This window comes from Lissotriton helveticus, chromosome 3_2 (genome assembly GCF_964261635.1).
Source record: "Lissotriton helveticus chromosome 3_2, aLisHel1.1, whole genome shotgun sequence".
Classification (NCBI taxonomy): domain Eukaryota; kingdom Metazoa; phylum Chordata; class Amphibia; order Caudata; family Salamandridae; genus Lissotriton; species Lissotriton helveticus.
This window is the reverse complement of record NC_136062.1, coordinates 482,992,349-483,016,168: the sequence shown is the minus strand read 5'-3', so window position 1 is coordinate 483,016,168 and position 23,820 is coordinate 482,992,349. Positions and strand designations below refer to the sequence as shown.

The 23,820-nt window shown below is 49.8% G+C and overlaps 1 protein-coding gene across 3 annotated transcripts in view; it reads left to right on the top strand.

Annotated features, from left to right (window-relative positions):
- Window positions 1-23,820, top strand: part of AMBRA1 (autophagy and beclin 1 regulator 1) — a 581,139-nt gene that overhangs the window by 313,905 nt on the left and 243,414 nt on the right. For all 3 annotated transcript variants that reach the window (XM_078684411.1, XM_078684412.1, XM_078684409.1), the window contains one exon: window positions 1,703-1,813. In XM_078684411.1, coding sequence (XP_078540537.1) covers window positions 1,703-1,813 — 111 coding nt within the window. The remainder of the gene's footprint in view (window positions 1-1,702; window positions 1,814-23,820) is intronic.

Below are 23,820 nucleotides of genomic sequence, written 5' to 3'. Positions count from 1 at the left end.
TTGTTGGAGTGACATCTTGGCGTCTGCTGGTTGTTGGAGTGGCCCCCTGACGTCTGCTGGTGGAGAAAGTGACTCCCTGACGTCTGCTGGAGGTGGGAGTGACCCTCTGACGTCTGCTGGAGGTGGGAGTGACCCTCTGAAGTCTGCTGGTTGTGGGAATGACACCCTGACGTCTGCTGGTTGTGATAATGCCCCCCTGACATCAGCTGGTTGTGATAATGCCCCCCTGACATCAGCTGGTTGTGATAATGCCCCCCTGACATCAGCTGGTTGTGATAATGACCCCCTGACGTCTGCTGGTTGTGATAATGCCCCCCTGACATCAGCTGGTTGTGATAATGCCCCCCTGACATCAGCTGGTTGTGATAATGCCCCCCTGACATCTACTGGTTGTGATAATGCCCCCCTGACATCTACTGGTTGTGATAATGCCCCCCTGACATCAGCTGGTTGTGATAATGCCCACCTGACATTAGCTGGTTGTGATAATGCCCCCCTGACATTTACTGGTTGTGATAATGCCCCCCTGACATTTACTGGTTGTGATAATGCCCCCCTGACATCTACTGGTTGTGATAATGCCCCCCTGACATCAGCTAGTTGTGATAATGCCCCCCTGACATCTACTGGTTGTGATAATGCCCCCCTGACATTAGCTGGTTGTGATAATGCCCCCCTGACATCAGCTGGTTGTGATATTGCCCCCTGACATCTACTGGTTGTGATAATGCCCCCCTGACATCAGCTGGTTGTGATAATGCCCCCTTGACATCTACTGGTTATGATAATGCCCCCCTGACATCAGCTGGTTGTGATAATGCCCCCCTGACATCAGCTGGTTGTGATAATGCCCCCCTGACATCCGCTGGTTGTGATAATGCCCCCTGGCATCTACTGGTTGTGATAATGCCCCCCTGACATCAGCTGGTTGTGATAATGCCCCCTGACATCTACTGGTTGTGATAATGCCCCCTTGACATCTACTGGTTGTGGTAATGCCCCCCTGACATCTACTGGTTATGATAATGCCCCCCTGACATCAGCTGGTTGTGATAATGCCCCCCTGACATCTACTGGTTGTGATAATGCCCCCTGACATCAGCTGGTTGTGATAATGCCCCCTTGACATCTACTGGTTGTGATAATGCCCCCCTGACATCACCTGGTTGTGATAATGCCCCCTGACATCTGCTGGTTGTGATAACGGCTCCCTGACATCTGCTGGTTGTGGGAGTGGCATTCTGACGTCTTCTGGTGGCTGGGGTAATGCCCTAACGTCTGTTGGTGGTGGAATGTATGCCCTGAAGTCTGCTGGTTGTGGAAGTGGCCCCCTGATGTCTGTAGGTTGTGGGAATGATACCCTGCCGTCTGCTGGTTGTTGGAGTGGCATTCTGACTTTTGCTGTTGGTGGGAGTGACATCCTGACATCTGCTGGTGGCAGGAGTAATGCCCTGACGTCTTCTGGTTGTGAGATTTACATCCTGAAGTCTGCTGGTTGTGGGAGTGGCACCCTGACGTCTTCCAGTGGTGGGAGTGACCTCCTGACATCTTGGATTTTTCTGTTTGAAGTGCTGTCTGCTCCTGACCTCTCTTGTGATTGACAGACCCCAGTACCAGTCGTGTACAGTAGTCTACTGAGTATGAATAGCCGTGAGCAGCATGCCCACAGCCCGCTGATTCTGTCTTTCTGCCCCACTTGCAGGTGCTGTCATTGGAGACGGACAGTCGGCTGTTGCCAGCAACATCGCAAACACCACGTATCGGCTGCAGTGGTGGGACTTCACCAGGTTCGACCTGCCGGAGATCAGCAATGGTAAGAGCGCAGTGACGCCGAGACTTCGTGGCACTGAGACCTCTCGCCCATGACACTAAAAAATCTTTGACACGACGTAGAAAGAGAGAGATTCCGTTAGAGGTAGACAGAGAGTAGAGAGGTTTAGGTAGAGGCAGTAAAGAAATAAAGTTAACTTTCTCGGGGAGGCCTTGAACGGTGGGGGGCCTGAGCATTTGTCTGCTTTACCTTAAAACTTAACTGCCAGTAATTGCAATGAGGGATTTCGCAAGGATACAAGAGGGCCCCTCCTGGGGGTTGGGATTAGGATCAGTGCTGCAAAGAGAGGGCGGGATGTGCCCTATTCGACCATGGGGTCCTTAGGCAAGGACTTCACGCCATGGTGACGGGCAAGTGGTAGCACAGAGACAAGAGGGTCCCTACACCGAGCGGGACATCAGCAGCGCATGGTGACAGGGGCAAGTGGAAGCCCAGAGGCAAGAAGAGCGCGACCCTGCGCGGCTCTTAGGGTCAGTGCTGCTGCAGAGAGAACAAGGTGCCCCTTCCTCTGTGAAGCCATTCGGCAAGGACCTCACATCATGTGACAGGGGCCAGTGGTAGCACAGAGACAAGAGGGTCCCTACACCGTGCGGGACATCAGCAGCGCATGGTGAGGGTGCTAGTCTTAGGTACCTTATAGCCCGAGTTGTAAGTACTTGAGATAACTATACCTGGCGAATTTCTGTGGAACTTCTGAATGGATTTACTCCAAGTCACAAAAATCACTCTTTCTGGAACACGATCTTGCTTTCTGCCAAACTTGGTGTCAATCCCTTCAGCTGTTTGGGCTCTAGCTGTGCCTAAAGTTCCTAAGGAAAAATGGTTGGGGAATATGCATTTTGGATCCCTCCCCCTTTTTCTCAGCCGCTACTTGACGGATCAGCCTGCAACTTTCCAGGCAGGAGCTGAGGTGAAAACATTTTGTCTAGAAAGTTTTGTGAAAATGTGTCTAATGCAGTTATAGGCAGACCAAAAATGCATTTCCTATGGAAACACAATCCTAACTATGACTGCCCTGTGGTGAGTGCCGCTGGGTTTATAGATATAGAAGTTTTATATAGCGCAAACACTGCCAGAGGACATTGAAGCGCTTTACATGAGTCCCAGAATACATTGAATGAGGTCAGGCTAATTTTATTTTAACCACGAGAGATTGTGATTTCGTCAAAGCCGGAACTTGAACCTGGTCCACAGATTTAAAGTTGGCAGCTCTGTCATGTCAGGTAGGCCTCATCCATATGGCTCTCTTTGTGTCAAGGGGAGGATTGTGTATGATCAGTTATAGTGAGCACATTCTCTGTTGAAATTGCTTTGTGAAGTAAAAAACAGCAACAAAAATGACTGGAAGGTTCACCCGAAGTCTGCTTGGGAATAGTTGCAAAGCTTTGTTTTAAAACTGGACTTGGGGACATGGTTCAGCACCTTTGCACAATGATGCTGGAACAATTTTAGAGTGGGGGAGTGGAGATGATTGAAGTAAAAAAATCCTAGCTTCACACAACGTCTAGTAAGTGTATTCAGCAGGAGAGTGGTAAGGGGGTAGTATGTGTCTGATGGTGCTTTTGGAGCATACTGTCACAAAAATATTCCTAAAGCATTGTGAGATAGTCCACTGTCATTCACAGATATCACATTGTTCATTATAATGGCCACAACATTTGCACAAATACAGTTTACAGATAAAACTACAGAGCACACAAATGCTAAGGTTTGGAAATAGGGGTTCAGTCAATATTTATCTTTCCTGCATCACCAAGTAAACGTTTTGATCCTAAAAAAAATGTTCCATCACACTTTAAAAGTACAAAGAAGTGCTTACATTTTGCTTTATCAGCTGCTGATATATTCTGAAATGTGTACAGTTCATTTACAGGTATTTAAATTGTGTTTACAAAAAATGATATCCCACAGCCTTTCCTTTCACACTCCATGTACCCCAGCAAGATGTCAAATAGTTCACATTAAAAACCACAGCTCTCATTTTGCAGACGGGTAAATAAAAGTAAACACCAATCTCCACGTTAAAAGAATAAGGAGCAATTAGTCAGACGCCATAGCCTGACATTTGACCCTTGTTTTTGAAGCACATCAAACCAGACAAGATCAACACAGAATGTAAAAGCATCTTTTTTGCTCTTTCGCGACCCTCCAGATATCAACAAACAAGCCACCAGTGGATCGTGACCCACAGTTTGCGAAACACTGCTCTAGGAGTGTCCACGTGGGCATTATTTATGTCTATAGAGTACTGTGGAAGGTGGTGCTTACTGGGCCGTGCCCTGCGTGGGTTGTTTTGTTCACTGCTTGTGACCCTGGACCATAATCCTGGTGCACTCCAGATCGGATGACAACGCTACTCCTTTCTCAGGGTAGTAAAACGAGCAGTCACCAATTCAGGCTCGGTAAAGTTAGTGCTTTATTTTTGAAAAGTTGTCCTTTTAATGGTTTGTTAAATAGTACAGTTAAAGATCGGACACACTGACAATGTTAGAATCTTTGAGGACTGACATATGACCACAGCTGTGTTTTTCAACCGCTCTGAGCAAATCATTTGGTTTTGTTTAACACCGGCCCTATGACCAGTGTGATCATAAGGGACTGTATTCTGCTTGATGTGAGGATCTTCAGATGCCGGAATTCAGATCTCCTAGTGCCAATGGTAAGTATTTGGTACCGCTCAGAACAGCTCAGTGAGCCAAAGTATTTGCTAATAGGTACCGGATCCCAAAGATAATAAAGGGTATCCCACCAGTCACCTGCCATCAGTGGTGCTCATCTGAAGATCCTCTGATAGTCACAGGTTACCCGTGGTCCAGTAATGAACACAGTACAAAGTCACTTGAGTTCCACGGCCACTTTAAGATATATTTGGTTGTATTTTAGTAAAATGAAACAGAATGTTCGAGGCATTTGTGCTGTTGATACACGTGCTTTGCATACTCCTGCCTTCTAGTGTTGGGTCCAGATGTTTGCAATGTGTTTTTCTTCGAAAAAGTCTTTCCAGTCACGGGCTAAGGTGACTCCTATTTTCAGTGGTGGTGCGCATGGGCATCGACTCCATTGTTAGATTGTTTTTTTTTCCGCCATTGGGTACGGACGTTTATTGCTGCGCTCCGGTACGACCACCATTCTTTGGGTTCCCCTTGGTGCGCTATCCACTCTACCCTCAACTGTAGTTTTTCCGTACGCGTTTCCCTGTTCTCCGCATAGCAGATCGCTCCACAAACTCTCCATTTTCGATCGAAAACCTTGTGAGCGGCCATCGGGCCTTGCCGCATCGGGCTAGCCTTCTGCTGATGGAACGGACTCTATTCCAATTCTGTTCTGGCTGCCACGCCAAGTACCCTCGCACGACCTACATCAAGTTCGTAACTTGTGCCTCTCTCCGGAACAAAACTGCAACGCTTGTAAGCCGGTTCGGTCCAAGAAGACTCTACACAATATTCGGGCTCGATGACCAGATATGCAGTGCCAAAGCATCCAACACACTCCGGATATCTTCTGGGAAGAATCAGACTAAGAAGAGATCGAAGCGTACACTGCAGAAGAAGAGGCCCTCTCCATTCCAGAGTCTTGATTGCAAGCTTGAGGTGGATCTAGAGTCAAGATGTGCCTCTGGGTCAGGGCGTCGTGAGTACCGTAGACCCTTTGCCCCCTAAGTTTGCTTCCAAAATTCATAAGGCTACGGCACCACCTCTGCCTCTTGGCCAAGGTTTGCACCGAGACACCCCGCCTCTTGGCTTGGCACCGAAACAAACCGTCAAGCCCTCCAGCTCGGGCCGATATGGATGAATTTACCTTTTGATCCAAAGTCATCAGGCTCCATGGATAAATCTGGTTTGGAGATGGAACTCTCCGCTTTGAAACACAAACATGCTTTGACGCTGAAATCCAAGGACAATGTTCTCAAGCCTCCAGAACCAATTTTAGTCATTCTTAGGGCCAAATTAAATCTCAAACAAAAGAATATGTATATTAATCCTGATACTGGATATATTTTGGCTAAAAAAACAGCAAAACCCAAGCTTCCTGCAGAGGACCTTTCTGATAAGAATTCCTTAAAGAAAAAGAACATGGCTGCTAGCTCTGTTTATCCTGCCCCACAACCCTCTCCATCTTCTCCACAATTAATAATTGAAGATCCCTTACACATAACACCTCCGGGATCTCCACATACAGATCCAGATGTGGATCAGGGTGACGATGATACTCATGTGCCTGCAGACCCTTGGAATGATTACACCATCGACCCTCCAGTAGACAATGAGCCAGACCTTTACCCAGCCAAGCCATCACCACCAGGCGATAATGTGGCTCATCAACAGCTCATTGCTAGGCCAGCAGAGTATCATGGGGGACCATTACATAAAGAGACATTAGAAGAGGCGTTTCTATTGGAAACACTTGAGTCCACTCACAGTGTTAAAGATCTGTGCAGACCAAAAAATGCATTTCCTATTGAAACACGATCCTAACTATGGCTGACCTGTGGCTAATGCCACTGGATATATATATATGTATATATATATATATATATATCAGTTTTATATAGCGCAAACACTGCCAAAGGACATAGGAGCGCTTTACATGAGCACCAGATTACATTAGATGAGGTCAGACTCATTTTATTTTAACCACAAGAGAGAGTGATTTCTCCAAAGCTGGACCTTGAACCTGGGTCCACAGATCCAAAGGTGACGGGTTAGGTCAAACACTCCCTATGCTTAAAGGCATGATGAGGCATGCAGATATCTTTAAAGACCCTGTCAGAGCTTGTATTTTAATTCCAAGGATAGATACAAAATATAAATCCTCACCATCAGATGCTCTGTTTATTAAGGTATAATTAGCTCCTGACACCCTAGTAGTGTCCAATAATCGCAAAAGAGCTAACTTGCAAAACTCTGGGGATGCAACTCCCCCAGATAAAGAATCCAAACTGATAGATGCCTCGGGAAAACGTGTAACTGTTCAAGCCGCTAACCACTGGTGCACCGCAAACCCACAGGGCCTGCTAGCTAGGTAGGACAGGGCACACTGGGATGAGATGGAGCAGCTGCGCTAATATCTCCCAGAAGAACACAAAACTAAGGCACAGCAGTTAATTGAAGAAGGGAAAACTCATGTCTAACTCCTCAATAAGACGTGCTTTAGACGCAGCTGACTCTGCAGCTGAAGAGATCAATACCAGCATTGTCCTTAGAAGGCATGCATGGCTTAGGATCTCAGGGTTTAAAATGCTTCGTCTTACAAAGTCAACAACCAATCCTTTTCCTATATAGAGGAAACAACTCCAAAGGCTGGGGTAAAGGCGCCACACCACGTAACACCCCTTCCCCTAGTAAATGCGTACGTGCTGTGGGGCCAGTCAGACGCAGCTTCCAATAATTTGTATATAGTGCCCTATTATAGCCTCCCTTACCCAACAGCCAATGGTCCGTGCGAAAGCTGGGATCGTCATGACGTCCGAACACTCATCTGTTAATGGCAGTCAATTGCGATGCTCGATAGTATAGACGAATGTCAGGTAACCCTATTCCCCCATCACACCATCCCATGGTGAGTTTGTTCATAGTAATCCGGGGAGGTCAGCTCTCCCACAGCAATTCCCGCACCACTCCTTCAATTTGCACAAAGTAGGAATCAGGCGCCGGATTAGGAGCGTTTTGCAGGGCGTAGAGAATGCGAGGCATGGCGAGCATTTTAACCAGGGATGCGCGTCCCAAAAGCGTAAGGGGCAGTGCTCGCCAATGTATGACATCCGATCTGAACCGCTGTAAGAGACCCAGGAGATTACGTTAAAAAAAGTGTGTGCCATCGGGTGTGATAAAAATACCCGAATATCGGAAAACCTGGCTCGCTACAGGAATATCTGGGATTTGGACCAGTTTATCTGATACTCCGAGTGCGCTTCAAATATATGAAAGATATGTAACACCCTTCGTAGCGAGATTGTTGGAGAGGCCAGATAGAGCAAAATATCGTCCGCAAAGAGCGATATTCGGTCCTCATGTTCTCTTGTCCATTTAATGCCCCTTACGCCCGGATGCCCCCTAATCCAAACAGCCAGCGGTTCCAGTACCATGGCAAAGAGGAGTGGCGACAGTGGGCAACCCTGCCTCGTGCCATGACAGAGGGCAAAAGAGGCGGAGCGATGATTATTCACTGAGACATGAGCCGTGGGCTGCGTATATAATAGTCTAATCCATCCAATCAGTTTGGGTCCAAACCTCATGCGAGCCAAAACAGCAAACAGATACTCCCATTCTATAGTGTCAAAGGCCATCGTGGCATCGAGGGACAATAAAATCGCCTCCTCCTCTAGGGTGTCTATTCACCCCAACACTCCGTGTAAACGCAGCGGATTCCGTGCCGTGTTTCGACCCGGCATGAAACCCGACTGGTCTGGATGAATCAAGTCGTTGAGAAATGGGAGCAGTCGGTTTGCCAATAGCTTGGCCAGAATTTTGGCTTCCACCGTTAGCAACTAAATGGGTCGGTATGATGTGCAATCTTTCGCTGGCTTACCTGGTTTGTGAATAACCACAATGGTGGCCGTCGAAATGTCAGCTGGGAGTATCCCAGATTCATAGCTTTCATTTAATAGATTAAGCAGATGGTGCGCTAATTTTGTTGCCATTGGCTTAAGAAGTTCGATAGGAAGTCCGTTAGGACCCATCGCTTTGCCAGCCCTAACATCCTGTATCGCCTTTTGGACCTCGGTTTCAGAGATGTTTGCGTCCAACGTTTCCTTATCCTGCTGGGGAATGCATCCTACCTCTATAGTGGCTAGGAGATCTGCTGCCTATGAGGCTTGTGAACTCTGCGGGATCCCATATACTTTCTCAAAGTGAGATGCAAAGGTATTAGCTATGCTTTGTGGGTCAGTGATCAATTACTTGTCCGGGCCCTTCACTGCTCGTACCCATCTCGCTGATTGTTACTTGCGTTCCAGCCATGCCGTCAGCTTGCCCGTGCGCTCACCCTGCTCATATATCGGGTGACGAGTAGCCAGGGACCGCATAGTGGCGTCCTCCAGAAGCAGCTGCCTTTTATCCTGCCGTTTAATTTTGATATGGTGATGAGTGTCAGGGTCGGGGGCCTGACACTGACTGACTACCGTGTACGCCTGATTGAAACATGAAGTGTGTGTGGTGGGAGTGAGACCAACTCCACACATCCACCATCCCCAGCGCATTAGTGAAGTCTCGGAGTTGTGAACTTAGTGCTGAGTCACGTCTGGGCGAGACCCAGTCGAGTAGGCCGTCCATTGTCAGGTAAAGTCGCCCCCCAGCACTAACGATTCCACAGGCAAATCCAGCATCAGCGCCCCACAGCCTCCAGTGTTAGGCGCTGCAATTCTGGTGGGGCATGTACTGAAACCACTTTAATGACTCTTCCCTCCCACATACCTGTACATGATGCGTATCTACCCTGTGTGTCTGTCCAGATGTTCTGTATCACATAAGGGCAGCCTTTACGTAGGAGAACCCCAACACCTCTAGATCCTGTGGTAAAACCCGAGTATGCCACCATGCGGTGTCTTTTCCTGTTCAGGGCCATGCACAAATTTCCTATCGGGTAAGTTTCTTGTAGCAGTGTTATATCAAATGCCTGCCATTGTATGTATTGTAGAACAAATATCCTCTTAATTTTGGTCCCCAGCCCGTTGACGTTCCAGGTGTACACTCTAAGTCCTGGACCCGTTGCCATTAGAATATTTCAACAGTACAGTTATTCTCCAGTATTAGGGTGTCTTTCATGCTTGAATATTCCCCGTCGTCGAAGTGGGAGTCCGACGGTAAATAAAATAGCAATAACATACAAATAATATATGTATGTAAATACATAACACATGAAATAGTAGTAGTAAATACATAAGAAAGGCTCAAAAACCAATTCCTACATAGGAATACATGATGGAGAGAGAAATCACTTGTAACATTTTCCTGTCATTATGTTAGTCCAAACTACAGCCAATCAGGCGCCAGCACCCTTCCTGAACCTTCTCCTCAGAGCTCAGACCCTCAGATTTTCTACCGCACGTCGTGTGAAGGGAGTCTCCCTGAGCTCTGCCCAGTTTTCTCTACTTCTTCATGTTTTCCAGTCTTCTCAACATGTCTTCAAGTAAGAAGTCTTTCTTTAGACCTTGCTCTTCTTGTGGGAAACTGCGTCTTTATTCTGAGGACCACCACAAGAAGAGCATTTATTGCCTTTATCCCGACCATGAAGTTGGTAGCTGTAAGTTTTGCAGGACTTTCTCTACAAAAACCCTTAAGGACAGAGAAGGCCATCTCCTCATTTGGCTCTAACGTCTTAAGGATAAGGATTCGGCTTTGTCAGATGCAGAAAGTTTGCTGTCTGGACCTTCTCATGCAGCCTCCAAGCGTAGTAGTGTGCAGGATGTGCCTTCACCCTTTCTAAAAATGAAGAAACTTTCCATGTCTGTGGCTCCTGCAGTGTCTTCACCACCTCCTACTACTGCTACGCCCACGAGACCTGGCTCTCAGGCGTCTTCTGCTGCTTCCCATCATGTTTCTGCTCCGAAACGTGTTTCATCGTCAACGGGAGCGTCGACGATCGTCCCGACTACGAAATCAGCCGTCTCCGGATGGTCGACGGCGACAGTGTCGACGACATCAGCTTCCGGATCGTCGATGATAGCTACGTCGTCGTCGTCCATGTCGACTAGGGTATCCCTCAGTTTCAAAACTGTCTCGTCGACGATACCCATTTCGTCGTCGACGAAGAAATCTGCTTCGTCGTCAGCACAGTCATCATCGACAAAAGCTCACAAAAAGTCTTGGACGAGGACGCCGTCGGCATCGACTCCTTCGACGTTGGCTTCGTCATTGTCGACGACCTTACCGTCTACATTGGTCTCGTCGACGGCTGCTCCGTCGACGACGGATTTCTCTCCAACGACTTCGTCGACGCCTCAACCAGCGTTGTCATCGGCTCCGTCGACGACACCGTCAACGGTGGTTCCTTCATCGTTTGCCTCATTGCCTTTGGTGCCTTTGTCTTCCACTGGGTCTGGCTCTTCCACCGCCGATCCCTTGCACCATCGTCGTCAACGGCCAGTTGACCAACTATCTATTCCAGGTCCACAGCCTCCCTCGCCCTTGTTCGCCATGGGCTCTGACCCGGATTCTGAATCTGATGATGATGTGGGTGATTCTTTCAGAGTGGCACGCAGTCTGTCGGATTTGGTTATTAAGTGTCAGGATTACGGTGATGATGATGATAGCGGTGACCAGTACTCTCAGGCAGAAGAACGCTCTATACAAGTTCCTGCTACGACATTGCCATTGTCGCTCATCTCCAATCTCCAACATATGTTGGATGACTACAAACGGCGTTTCCCGCCTTCTCCGCAGGGTACGCCTATACCTCCTGTGCCTGTGACTGCAGCGGATCCTGTCCCTGTTCCGCCACCTTTGCCACCAACGCCTTCACCACAGGTCCAGACGTCAGTGAAGATCCACACTACTGTTTACCCCGTTGATGATGATGACGTCGCTCCCGAACGGGTAGATGGTGAAGTCCATGATGATGATGATGATGATGACGCAGCCACCTAAATGGCTGAGTGGGACGACTACCAAATCCAGACTCCTTCCCCTCTCCCGGTAGAGCCCGGGGATTCGCCTCCGGTGGACATTGCGAGTTTCCATCAGCTGATGGACAGAGCGGCCCAACGTTTCAAATTGCCTAGGGTTCAGAGGGAGGAGGACTGTTTCCTCTATGATTTTAAGAATCAGCCATTCAAACAAGTCCACACTATACCCACCATAGACTTTATATGGGCTGAAGGGGTGAAGCTCATGCAAACACCAAATTCACTGTCGGCTCAACTGCCTCGCCTTGAGAAAAAATACAAGGCGCCTGTAGGATCTCCAGCGTGCCTTGTCGCTCATCTAAAGCCCGACTCTGTGGTCACTCAAGCTGCACAACGTTGTTCTCGTAATCCGGCATCGCCAATTTCAGCTCCTCCAGATAGGGAGGGTCGGCGCCTGGACGCTATTGGACGCAAGTTCTCCACTATGGCATCCACTACGGTGAGGGCGGCGAATGCTTTAGCCATCTAAGGCCAGTACGACCGCCAGATGTGGTTGGACTTGTCTGCCCTGGTGAACCTCCTCCCTGACGCTTCCAAGGCTGAAGCTTTGCAGATCCTGCAGGACGGGGAGAGGACATCGGAGAAAATCATTGATTGTGCAGTTGACATTGCGTGTACTGGCTTTCGTCAGCTTGCTGGTGCAGCGGTCTTACGAAGAGCGGGCTGGTTACGGTCCACCTCTTTCCGCCAAGAAGTTCAATCCAAAATCCGTGATATGCCTCACGATGGTGAGTCACTTTTTGGAGCGCACATAGACGAGGCTTTGCAGGCCATTAAAAAGGGACACTGACACTGCTCGCTCATTGGGGACTTTACAGTTTTGGAAGCAGCCATTTCGGGGTGCTTGCGGACGCGGCACCTCCTCAACTTTTCGTGGGGGAAACCCTCAATACCGCTCCTACCATCAAGGTAACCAGCGTTATTCTTCCAACAATCTGCAGTCCTCCCGACAGCAGTCGTCAAAATCCTACAGGGGAAAATCCTCCTATAGAGGATCCACTCCCAAACGTCAATGACTTTTGTATCCCCCCCCCCCCAGCGTTGGAGGTCGAATCTGTTCTTTTCTCAGTGGTCCTCCCATCACCTCGGACAGCTGGGTTCTGGACATTGTCAAAAAGGACCATTCTCTGGAGTTCATCTAGATTCCTCCTCCCACTCAACCAACTGGCCCGCCTCCTCCCCACCTCAAGGAGCTTTTCCATCAAGTTCGTCTTCTAATTCAGAAAGGTGCCGTCGAAGTTGTTCCCAAGTCTCAGAGAGGAAAGGGTTTCTATTCCCGTTTTTTCCTAATACTCAAGAAGACGGGAGATTGGCGACCGATTCTGGATTTGCGAGCGCTCAACAGGTACCTCAAGAGCCAATCCTTCCACATGCTTACACTGGTAGAGATCCTGCGTCTTCTCTCCATGGGCGACTTCATGATCACCATCGACCTACAGGATGCCTACTTCCATGTTCCAATTCTTCAAAATCATTGGAAGTACCTGCGCTTCCAGGTGGGACGGAGAGACTTCCAGTTCAAGGTGTCGCCTTTTGGCCTCCGATCCGCCCCTCGTGTCTTCACGAAAGTATTGGCTCCAGTAGTGGCTTACCTGCGTCTCCGAGGTGTCCAAATCTTTCCATATCTGGACGACTACCTCCTCAAGTCACAGTTTCACAAACAGCTGTGTCAACACACCCGTCTTTGTCAGGACATGTTTCGATCTCTCGGCCTAACCATCAATGTCGACAAGTCTCAGGTCGTACCGGCTCAGAGCAGGAATTTTCTGGGAACAACATTGGACACAGTGCTTTCAAAGGCATCCGTGTCCCAAGAGCGTCAACAAAAGATCCTTCGCTTGGTGTCTCTGATTCGGGCAAGACTGTCCGTTTTTGTCTGGATCTTGAAGTCATTTCTGGGGATGGCAACGTCTTATATGGCAATGATCCCCAATTGCAGACTTCGGACTCACCCCATTAAGGAGGAATTGGACGTCCAGTGGCGTCAGGTCTCTGGTTCTTTCAACGACCTCGTGAGTGTCACAGCTTGCATGAGATCAGCTCTCCAATGGTGGGCGCAGCCGTCCAACCTTGCGACAGGAACTTCTTTCCTCTCCACCACTCCAGAACTCACGCTCACAACAGACGCCTCATTAGAAGGCTGGGGTGCTCACCTTCAAGGCCTTTCCATCAAAGGCAAATGGTCTCCGCTTCATCGTTCCTGGTAGACCAACAGGCTGGAGCTGATGGCGATTTTTCTGGCACTCAAGTCGTTCCTTTCTGTGCTTCAAGGGGAATCAGTGCTCATTCAAACAGTCAATACCGCCATTATGCACTATGTCAACAAGCAGGGCGGAACCAGGTCTCCACTCTTGTCTCGGCTGGCTCAGTCGATCTGGGATTGGGCAATCCGTCATCAAGTTTCCCTGACGGCTGTGCATCTGCCGGGTGTCTCCAGCATCCTAGCGGATTCCCTCAGCAGGTCCGCGTCATCGACCAACGAGTGGGAGTTACATCAACCGACTCGACCTCGTTTTTCAACGATGAGGTTGTCTGTCTCTGGATCTCTTTGCAACACCGGAGAACCGGAAATGCCCATCTTACGCAAGTTGGCATCCCCACCACGGGTCGTGCGGGAAGGCCCTTTTGATGAATTGGTGCGATCTATTCGCTTACGCTTTTCCTCCGATTCCGTTGGTGCCTCGTTTGCTGTGGAAGATGCGGAGGCAGCCCTGCCACATTCTCCTGATTGCTCCCAGATGGCCCCGTCAGGCATGGTTCTCGGAGTTGCTCCTGCTGTCCCAGTGCGAGCCCATCCTCCTTCATCCTCGACCGGACCTCCTGACGATGGACAAGGGTCAAATTTGCCATCCGAACCCCTCTTCTCTACAATTGTCGGCCTGGAACCTGAGCACCTTGAATTTGTGCATTTAAATATCTCGCCGGAATGCCGAGACATTCTCGCTCAGGCCAGGGCCCGTCTACCATTAAGACTTACAAACTTAAATGAAAGAGGTTTTGCCATTGCTGTGTGGCTACGAATATCCATCCTATCCATTCCACTCCGGAGCAGCTACTTCCGTTCTTTCTGGGCGTGACTCAATCCGGGCTTTCCCATGCTACCTTGAGAGTTTTCTTGGCGGCAATCTCTTGTTTCCGGCAGGATGGCTCCTCCTCTCTCTGCTCTTCCAGAGTTATTCGTCAGTTTTTCAAAGGACTGTTCCGGAAGTTCCCACCTCTTCGGCGTCCTCCTCCCACTTGGCATCTCAATGTTGTCTTAGCCCAACTAATGAAGGCGCCCTTCGAGCCCATCCATAGGGCGGACCTAAAGTTTCTGACCTGGAAGGTAGCTCTTCTCCTTGCTCTGACATCTCATCGTGTGAGTGATCTTCACGCTTTCACTGTTAAACCTCCTTTTCTCCAATTCAAACCTGACTGTGGGGTGCTTCGCACCAACCCAACTTTCCTGCCGAAGGTGCCTATGGGTTTCCATCTAAACGAGCCTGTTTTCTTAAAGACTTTCTTTGCCGATCCTCAATCTCAGGCAGAGCAACGATTGCACTCTTTGGACATCAAACGATGCCTTAAATTTTACATCAGCAGGACTGCCCCTTTTCGCAGGTCCGATCAACTGTTCATTGCCTTCGGACGCATGCGTAAAGGGCACCATGTTACCAAGCCAACTATTGCACGTTGGATTTCTTCAGCCATTGTCTTCTGCCATCAGCAGGCTGGCAAGCCTCTACAATCTTCAGTGATGGCTCATTCCACCAGGGCGATGTCATACTCTACCGCCCTGTTTGCTGGTGTGCCACTTCATCAGATCTGTCGAGCAGCCACGTAGTCCAACCGGCACACGTTCTCAAAGCACTACTGCTTGGATACCATCAACGAGGCGGATACAGCAGTGGGACAGGCTGTTCTTCGTCATCTTTTTAACTAAGGTGAGCCTCTGTCTTCCCTCCTCTGCTATGGTTTTAGGTTTCGCCTAAGTGAAAGCTGCGAGTGTGCAGCTTTTCACGCAGGTGAAAACCTAATGAGAATAGTATGGTGGCTTGGGAATCCGCCCTCTGTTCCATTGGCTAGCTCCATAAATGGAGGCTAGCCATTGGAACAGAGATCTGTCCGTCATGGCCGGACCAGATTCGTGGGCGTTCCCGCGATTTCTTCCCTCCCTGCCCCTCTGTGCGCGTCATCTCGGCGGTGGGCGGGTTGTTTATTTATTTATTTTTTCCAGCTTTGTTTTCGGCATTTTTCTAAGTGTCGTTTTCAGGGGTGGGTTGCGCGATGTCCCGCTCTCCGTTCCCGCCCCCCCCTCCCGATGTCAGTTTGCCTGTTCCTGCCCCCCCTCCCGCTGTTCGTGTCCCCGTTCCTGCCCCCCCTCCCGCTGTCCGTTCCCGCCCCCCTCCCGCTGTCCGTGTGCCCGTAGGTGCTTGTGTTAAACAGCAGTTTGCTAAATACTCTAGGAAGAATCTCAGTCATGCATCAAGCACCTAACTCCTCCGAAGCACCAAACACTCAACAGGGGTACCTATACACCAGCTGGGTGGCACAATGTAGGCTGCGCAGCAGGCTCCCCCATCTCACCTCAGAGCCGCCCCCTGCAGTAGAGAGGTAAACACACCTCTCCTCTATCGGCACGGGCGGCCATGAGTTGCTGCACGCGCCAAGCAGGGGCTGTAATGTGTTCTTGACTCGCTCTGTGCAACAGATGCCTGTGGTGTCATGTGAGCTCCTGTTTAAAGGAAACCTGTGTCATCCTCCTCCTCCACTTTGCTTCATCTTACGGAGCACCCATGAGCTGGCTAAGATATTTCCTGCCTCGCCGCTGATTTCCGTTCTGGCAGATTAGCAACATCCGTCCGAGCACAGTTCTAAAGGCTCTCGAGTGACTGATTCGGGCATTAGATATGATCGTGTTAGACTGAGCTCCCCGACGCCAGCCGTCAGATGAGTGTGCGCCCTTTTCAGGTTGTCTCACTCTAGCGCTTTCTACAGGCTCAGGGCGGACGTAGGGTGTCCCTTCATAAATTTTCCTCTAGCGCGTCTCACTCGAGCGCTTGTTTTTTAAGCTCAGGAAAAAAACACAGTCGGCTCCTTCTGATCTGGCAGTCGGTGGCCGTACTAATGTGATTGCAGCTTTCTTGTTTGTGAGGAAAAGGTGCAAACGTTGTTGCTCCGTCCTTTTACCTTCCAACGAGGAGCCTGTCGTTTTCCACTCCCTGTTGTTTCTTCCGGTTTGAAGGTTATGAAACCCTGCGCTAACAGGCAGCAAGGCAGAGCTTGTGCGTTATACCTACCGTAATTGCGCCAATAAGGAAAGGGGCATGAAAGACATTGGATTGTGAACTAAAGCCATCCATATCTCTCCCAAAGTTCAAGTCGACCGGTGCATTGTTTAGTCATTTAAATGAAAAAAAAATTGTTTTATTTTTCAGTTTTTAACTTCTCAAATGTATTTTTCCGATTTGGTTCACTGAGGTGGGTCAATAGATACCAGCTGCAGGCTCCGCAACATTTTAGATTTAATTCTGTCATTTCTACCTGCAGTGGCACAGCTTAAAATGACAGATCCTTTGCGAAATATACCGAGGTGTCCGTAAGATTCCCGTATGTCACTTACTTAGGTCTTGCGTACACACCAACATTTGAAAGCAGGGAACATGAATATTTTGAATACAAGTGACTTGTTTTTTAAATCTCTACCTCTAGTGAACCATTCACTCTCCGCCAGCACCCTCCCCTCCCTCACAGACACACACACCAAGGTGCATGGAGACAGAGTGCGGGCTATAGGCAAAACGCAGAGCCTGATAAAAATTTATGAAATGGGACCACTTTCCGACAAGAAACTTCGGCCTCGAAGCTGAGGAACGGGGTTCGAGTCTCTGCACGGACACCCACCAACCTCACCTGTGATTCTGGGCAAATCATTTCATCTCACCGTGCATAACACAATGAATGGGTCCTTCTTTAACGCAACGGGTGCTCATATAAAGTGCTTTGATACCTTCGAGTTGAGTTCACGCTATATAAAACTCCCTCCATCCCCAAGAAAGACTGACAGAATGGGTGGGAATAGGAGTGGTTGCGAGAAAGATGGAAGAAGGGGCGAAGGTAAGGTTTCAGAGGGCAAGGGATGAGAGAGTGAGGGGCAAGAAAATAGGAAAGACTGGAAGGGGAGAGATGTAGGAGGGGGAGGAGAAAGGAAAGGAGATACGGTGAAGTGACAGGCAATGGGGGGTGAGAGCGTGTCTGTGTGCACACACTGGGGAAGTGATTGAACAGCTATTGGTGTATTTACTTAACAGTCGTATATAGCGCCTATGCACCAACAGTTGCTAGGATGCTTTACATATAACCCTGGAGTTACACACAATTACAAAAGACATGCCTGGAAACAAGCAAGCAAGTTGGGAGGTGGAACACAGACCCGGTCGTGGCTTCTGAGTGGGGAGAACATTTGTTGAACAATGGCAGTACCTACACAACTACTACTAATTAGCACACTGCAAGTGCGACAATTCAGTCTATTCCAGGCCCCCAAAGATATAAAAATAGCTTGGGCAGCAGGTATTTTTCTTTTTAAAGCGTACTGAATTAATAAACATTTGCTGTTTGCTCATCTCTAATTTATACAAACAGCATCAAAATGTGGTGGCTGTCATAAGTGCCAGTGTCGGCAATGACATGTCGGTGCAGACAATTAAATGCTGTTGCCAAACATTAAGTGCCGTTGCCGAGCACCGGAAACCACTGGCTCAAATTACGCACTGGGGAACAGATGTGCTTCTAGGTGCTTCCCCGAAGCAGAGAAGGTGGGCTCAATTCTGGAGCCGAGAGGTGAAGTGTCCAAGCAATAGTAGGGCTGCACAGCGTCCCTCGAGTATACCAAGACACCCTCACCGCAGCACAGCACAGAGTGACAGTCATTGTTACTGCACTGGAGAGACCTCACTGCAGAACTGTAGAGCCTGACCCTCACTGCAGGGCTGAACAGCATCCCTCCAGTATACCAAGACACCCCCACAGCAGCACTGCACAGAGGGACCGCCATTATTACTGCACTGGAGAGACCTCACTGTAGAGCGTGACCCTCACTGCAGGGCTGCCCAGAACAGCCCTCCGTGCAGTACTACACAAAGAAGCGCTTAATGGAGAAATGCACAGAATAATCCTCATTACCACACTACAAACAGTACCCCCCTCAGCAGCACTGCACTAGAGGGCAACACTGCAAGGTGATAATCATTACATCACTGCCCAGACCGACTCTAATTACAGCACTGCACACTGTGGCCTCCTCTGCAGCACTGCACACTGTCTCCTCCTCTGCAGCACTGCACACTGTGGCCTCCTCTGCAGCACTGCACACTGTGGCCTCCTCTGCAGCACTGCACACTGTCTCCTCCTCTGCAGCACTGCACACTGTGGCCTCCTCCTCTGCAGCACTGCACACTGTGGCCTCCTCTGCAGCACTGCACACTGTGGCCTCCTCTGCAGCACTGCACACTGTCTCCTCCTCTGCAGCACTGCACACTGTCTCCTCCTCTGCAGCACTGCACACGGTCTCCTCCTCTGCAGCACAGCACACTGTGGCCCCCTCTGCAGCACTGCACATTGTCTTTTCCTCTGCAGCACTGCACACTGTGGCCTCCTCTGCAGCACTGCATATTCACCCTCACTGCAGAAATGTGTGTGTGTGGCTGGCTCTGGGGGTGTGTGTGTGTGTGGCTGGCTCTGGGTGTGTTTGTGTGGCTCTGTGTGTGTGTGTGTGTGTGTGTGTGTGTGTGTGCTAGTAATTGCTGTCTGCTGAGCTCGTCCGTAGGGTACAATAGGTCTCACATTTGCGAGAGATTAAGCTAATGGCAATGTAAATGACAATGCCATTTATTTATCTGTTTTCAAAACCAACACATAAATACAAATTTTGTCATTTACATTTACAATGCCAATAGCTCAAACTTTTCCAAAGGCGAAACCATTGCATTGTAAATGCTTGTTTATGATTGCTATCAGTACTTACATGACTGTATTATTACTGTCTCTTTGGTTTTCTCCATGCTGTTGCATAGCAATCGGACCTCTTCGGATGTTACTGCTCTCTATTCAAGCATGTGAATCTATGAAAGACACCCTAATACTGGAGAAGAACAATTGTTACTTACCTGTAAACAGGTGGTCCTCCAGTATTGGTGTCTTTCAAAGATTCACATGCGACCCACCCTCCTCCCCTCAGAGGCTCGCTTCTCCTCATCGACTCTTTTGTCTCTCTTGTGCTACGAAAATCTGAGGGTCTGAGCTCTGAGGAGAAGGTTCTGGAAGGGTGCTGGCGCCTGATTGGCTGTAGTTTTTACTAACATAATGACAGGAATATGTTACAAGTGTTTTCTCTCTCTATCATGTATTCCTGTGTAGGAATTGGTTTTTGAGCCTTTCTTTTTTTTATATATATATATATATTTTTATTAATAGAAGAAAAACAAGAGGAAATAGTATACATATCGGGTATCATACAGTAGGGTGCTTTACAATGGTGAGCAGGCGAATAAAGCAATGTGATAAAATCAAGCACGGAGTATGAAATGTCAGCATTGATAGGTATGCAATAGAGGAAAAACAGTACGATCAACAACCCCGTATGCTGATGCCTCCAAGGCCCGCCCACCCACGAATCAGGAGAATTAAGACTAGAACAGACACCCAGATATGTGATAAAGATCTAATCAGGATAAGCAACCACCTCTCGTATAAAAGGGGAAAGGAAAGAAAAAGGCCATAGAACTAAACCAAGACAAAACAACCCCCCCCCCATTCCCCCCACCCTGCACCCCTGCAATGGCTACGGCCTGACCCCACTAGCAGCGTGCCTGTCGCCCTAAAACAAAGTCCTAAAAGAAGGAAAGAGCGGAGGAGGAGATGTCATACAGGCTCCCGGTCTCCCTTATTCCCCGCCAGAAGCAACCACCCCTAAGTATAATCAAAACATTATATAAGCAGCGATTACGAGCCAAACAAACCGGGGAAGTTTACAAAAACCGCCCGACTCCCGCATCATTATAAGCTGCAAGTCCTGTATCAGATGTAGCCTTTATATCACACCCATACAATCAAAATCATCCCTAACCCTTCCGATCTTTCGTGCGAGCTCTCCCCGATCGTACCGCCATCTTGACAGGAGAGGCAAAACGGTCAAGAAAGTCAAAGCCAATACTGTAGGATCGAATCCAAAGTTTTAGTTCTCGAAGTCCCCAAACAAAACGAAGGTATCCGTCCATCAACAGTAAGTCACAAAAACGTAGTGGAGCCAACTGGGAGGAGAAGAACGACCAAGCAATCCGATAAGCACTGAGGACGTTATCTGGGAGTACAAGATCGGCTGAGTCCTTCTTGGGCGACATCGCCATTGAGATCGATGAGTTTTTAGTAGTTCCAAGTTTGTAAGCTGTTCAGGAGCTGACAAAAAACACCAGATCCGGTTTCCTTACAGGGCCTTCTGCCTCAGGCGAGATCTGCTTCGCGGGTAACACCGCGTGTTTCAAATCTGGCAAAGGGTCGTAGTCCGGTCTCAAGCAAACATTCTCAGCTATTATGACCATTTTATGGATGGTGGCAGTGACTTGCGAGTGAAGCTCTCCGATGGCGGCCATCACGGTCTGCAGCGACGGCGTAAATTCTGCCCGTTCCATCTCCTCTCGCGAAGCGACAAATCAGATCTTTAACCCCGGAGGTCGACTACTCCGGGGTAACAGGCACAGGCGGGGTAGACGGTAACGGTTGCACTCATTAAACTCGTGGTCTCGGCACCATCGCCGCCCGCGGGGATCTAAACCCATCGACCCCGGGGGATCAACAGGGTCTTCGGGCAACGGACCCCCGTCCACAGCTACCGGTGCTTCTTGCCGCCGTACCCTTGGTATAAATACAACCACAGTACCACCATCCAAACCGGTCAGGATATTCTCCACTCCGGGAGACCGGACGTCGCCCAGGTCCCGCGGCCGATGTTTTCAACTCCAACCCGGATGGGTCAGAAATCAAGGCCCCGGCTTCCACGCTGGGTTAGGCCGAGAATGGAAACACTGCATATCTTCACCATTCAATACGATAAAAAGCTTGGGATTGCAGCTTTAGGCTCAGCAACACTTCAGCCACACGGGAGTCCGGTGCAAATTCAGGATCGATATCAGGATTTATAAGCAACTGGCGGAGGTCGGCGGAGCCGGGAGCTTACGCGGCCATCTTGGTTAGTAGCGTAGCTCCTCCTCTTTTGAGCCTTTCTTATGTATTTACTACTACTATTTCATGTATTATTGGTATGTTATTGTTATTTTATTTACCGTGGGACTCCCACTTCGAAGACGGGGAATATTCAAGCATGTGAATCTATGAAAGACACCAATACTGGAGAACCACCTTTTTACAGGTAAGTAACAGTTGTTCTTACATCGGCTGGACCGTCACATCTTTCCTCCCCAGGGTCACCCTCGGGAGCCACCCCAATTCTGCCACTTTGCCTTACAATGTCGTTAAACACCTTGTACACAATTAGGATTTTGGTGCCTAATAAGATGATATCAATCAATCATTCAATCAATCAAAGCATTTATATAGCGCACTACTCACCCGGAGGGTCTCAAGGCGCGCGGGGGGGGACGGGGGTCCGCTACTGCTCGAACAGCCAGGTCTTGAGCTGCTTCCTGAAGGCAAGGTGGTCCTGGGTCAGGCGGAGGTGGGTCGGGAGGGAGTTCCAAGTCTTGGCGGCCAGGTAGGGGAAGGACTTTCCTCCTGTGGTGGCTCATCGGATGCGGGGGACGGCGGCGAGGGCGTGGCCGGTCGATCGAAGCTGGCGTGTGGGAGCGTAGAAGTTGAGGCGGCTGTTGAGGTATCCTGGGCCTTGGTTGTGTAGGGCTTTGTGTGCGTGGGTGAGGAGACGGAAGGTGATTCTCTTGTTGACCGGGAGCCAGTGCAGATCTCTCAGGTGTCCGGAGATGTGGCTGCGACGGGGGATGTCCAGGATAAGTTGTGCTGAGGCGTTCTGAATCCGCTGGAGTCTCTTCTGGAGTTTGGCGGTGGTTCCGGCGTAGAGGGAGTTGCCGTAGTCCAGGCGGCTGGTGACGAGGGCCTGGGTGACCGTCTTCCTGGTCTCGGTGGGGATCCACTGGAAGATCTTACGTAGCATGCGCAGGATGTTGAAGCACGACGAGGAGACGGCGTTGACTTATCTGGTCCTGGAGAGGGAGGAGTCCAGGATGAAGCCCAGGTTGCGTGCGTGGTCTGTTGGTTTGGGCGCGCTGCCCAGGGCGGGGGGCCACCAGGAGTCGTCCCAGGCGGAGTGTGAAGATCCCAGGATGAGGACTTCCGTCTTGTCCGAGTTGAGTTTCAGTCGGCTGTTCATCATCCACTTGGCTACGTCAGTCATCCCTTCGTGTAGGTTGGCTCTGGCGGTGGTGGGGTCGTTGGTGAGGGAGAGGATCAGCTGGGTGTCGTCGGCGTAGGAGATGATGTTGAGGTTGTGTTGGTGTGCGATGGCTGCGAGGGGGCTCATGTAGACGTTGAAGAGGGTTGGGCTGAGCGAGGAGCCTTGAGGAACGCCGCAGATGACTTCGGTGGCTTCTGATCTGAACGGGGGGAGGCGGACTCTCTGTGTCCTTCCGGCGAGGAACGAGATGATCCATTCCAGTGCCTTCTCCTGGATTCCGACGTTGCTGAGGCGCTGCACTAGGGTACGGTGGCAGACCGTGTCGAAGGCCGCGGAGAGGTCTATTAGGATGAGGGCCGCTGTTTCTCTGTTGTCGAGCAGGGCTCGGATGTCATCGGTGGCTGCGATCAGGGCGGTCTCGGTGCTGTGGTTGGCCCGGAAGCCAGACTGCGATAGGTCGAGGGATCCGTTCGTCTCGAGGAAGGCGGCCAGCTGCTTGTTGACGGTCTTCTCGATGACTTTTGCGGGAAACGGGAGCAGCGAGATGGGGCGGTAGTTCTTGAGGTCGGTGGGGTCGGCTGATGGCTTCTTTAGTAGAGCGCTGAGTTCGGCGTGCTTCCAGCTCTCCGGGAAGGTAGCAGTGTCGAAGGAGGTGTTGATGATGTCCCGCAGGTGGGGTGCGATGACAGCGTCGGCCTTGTTGAAGACGTGGTGAGGGCAGGGGTTGGTCGGAGATCCGGAGTGGATGGAGTTCATCGTGCGAATGGTGTCTTCGCTGCTGATCGGGGTCCATGCGCGGAGGGTGGTGGTGGGGGGTGGTTGTTCAGTCGTGGCGTGCGTCGGTTGAGTGCTGAAGCTGTTGTGTATGTCCGCGATCTTGTTGTGGAAGTAGGAGGTGAGGGAGTTGCAGAGTTCTTGCGAAGGGGTGATGTCGTTGTTTCCGGCGTTGGGGTTGGAGAGCTCTTT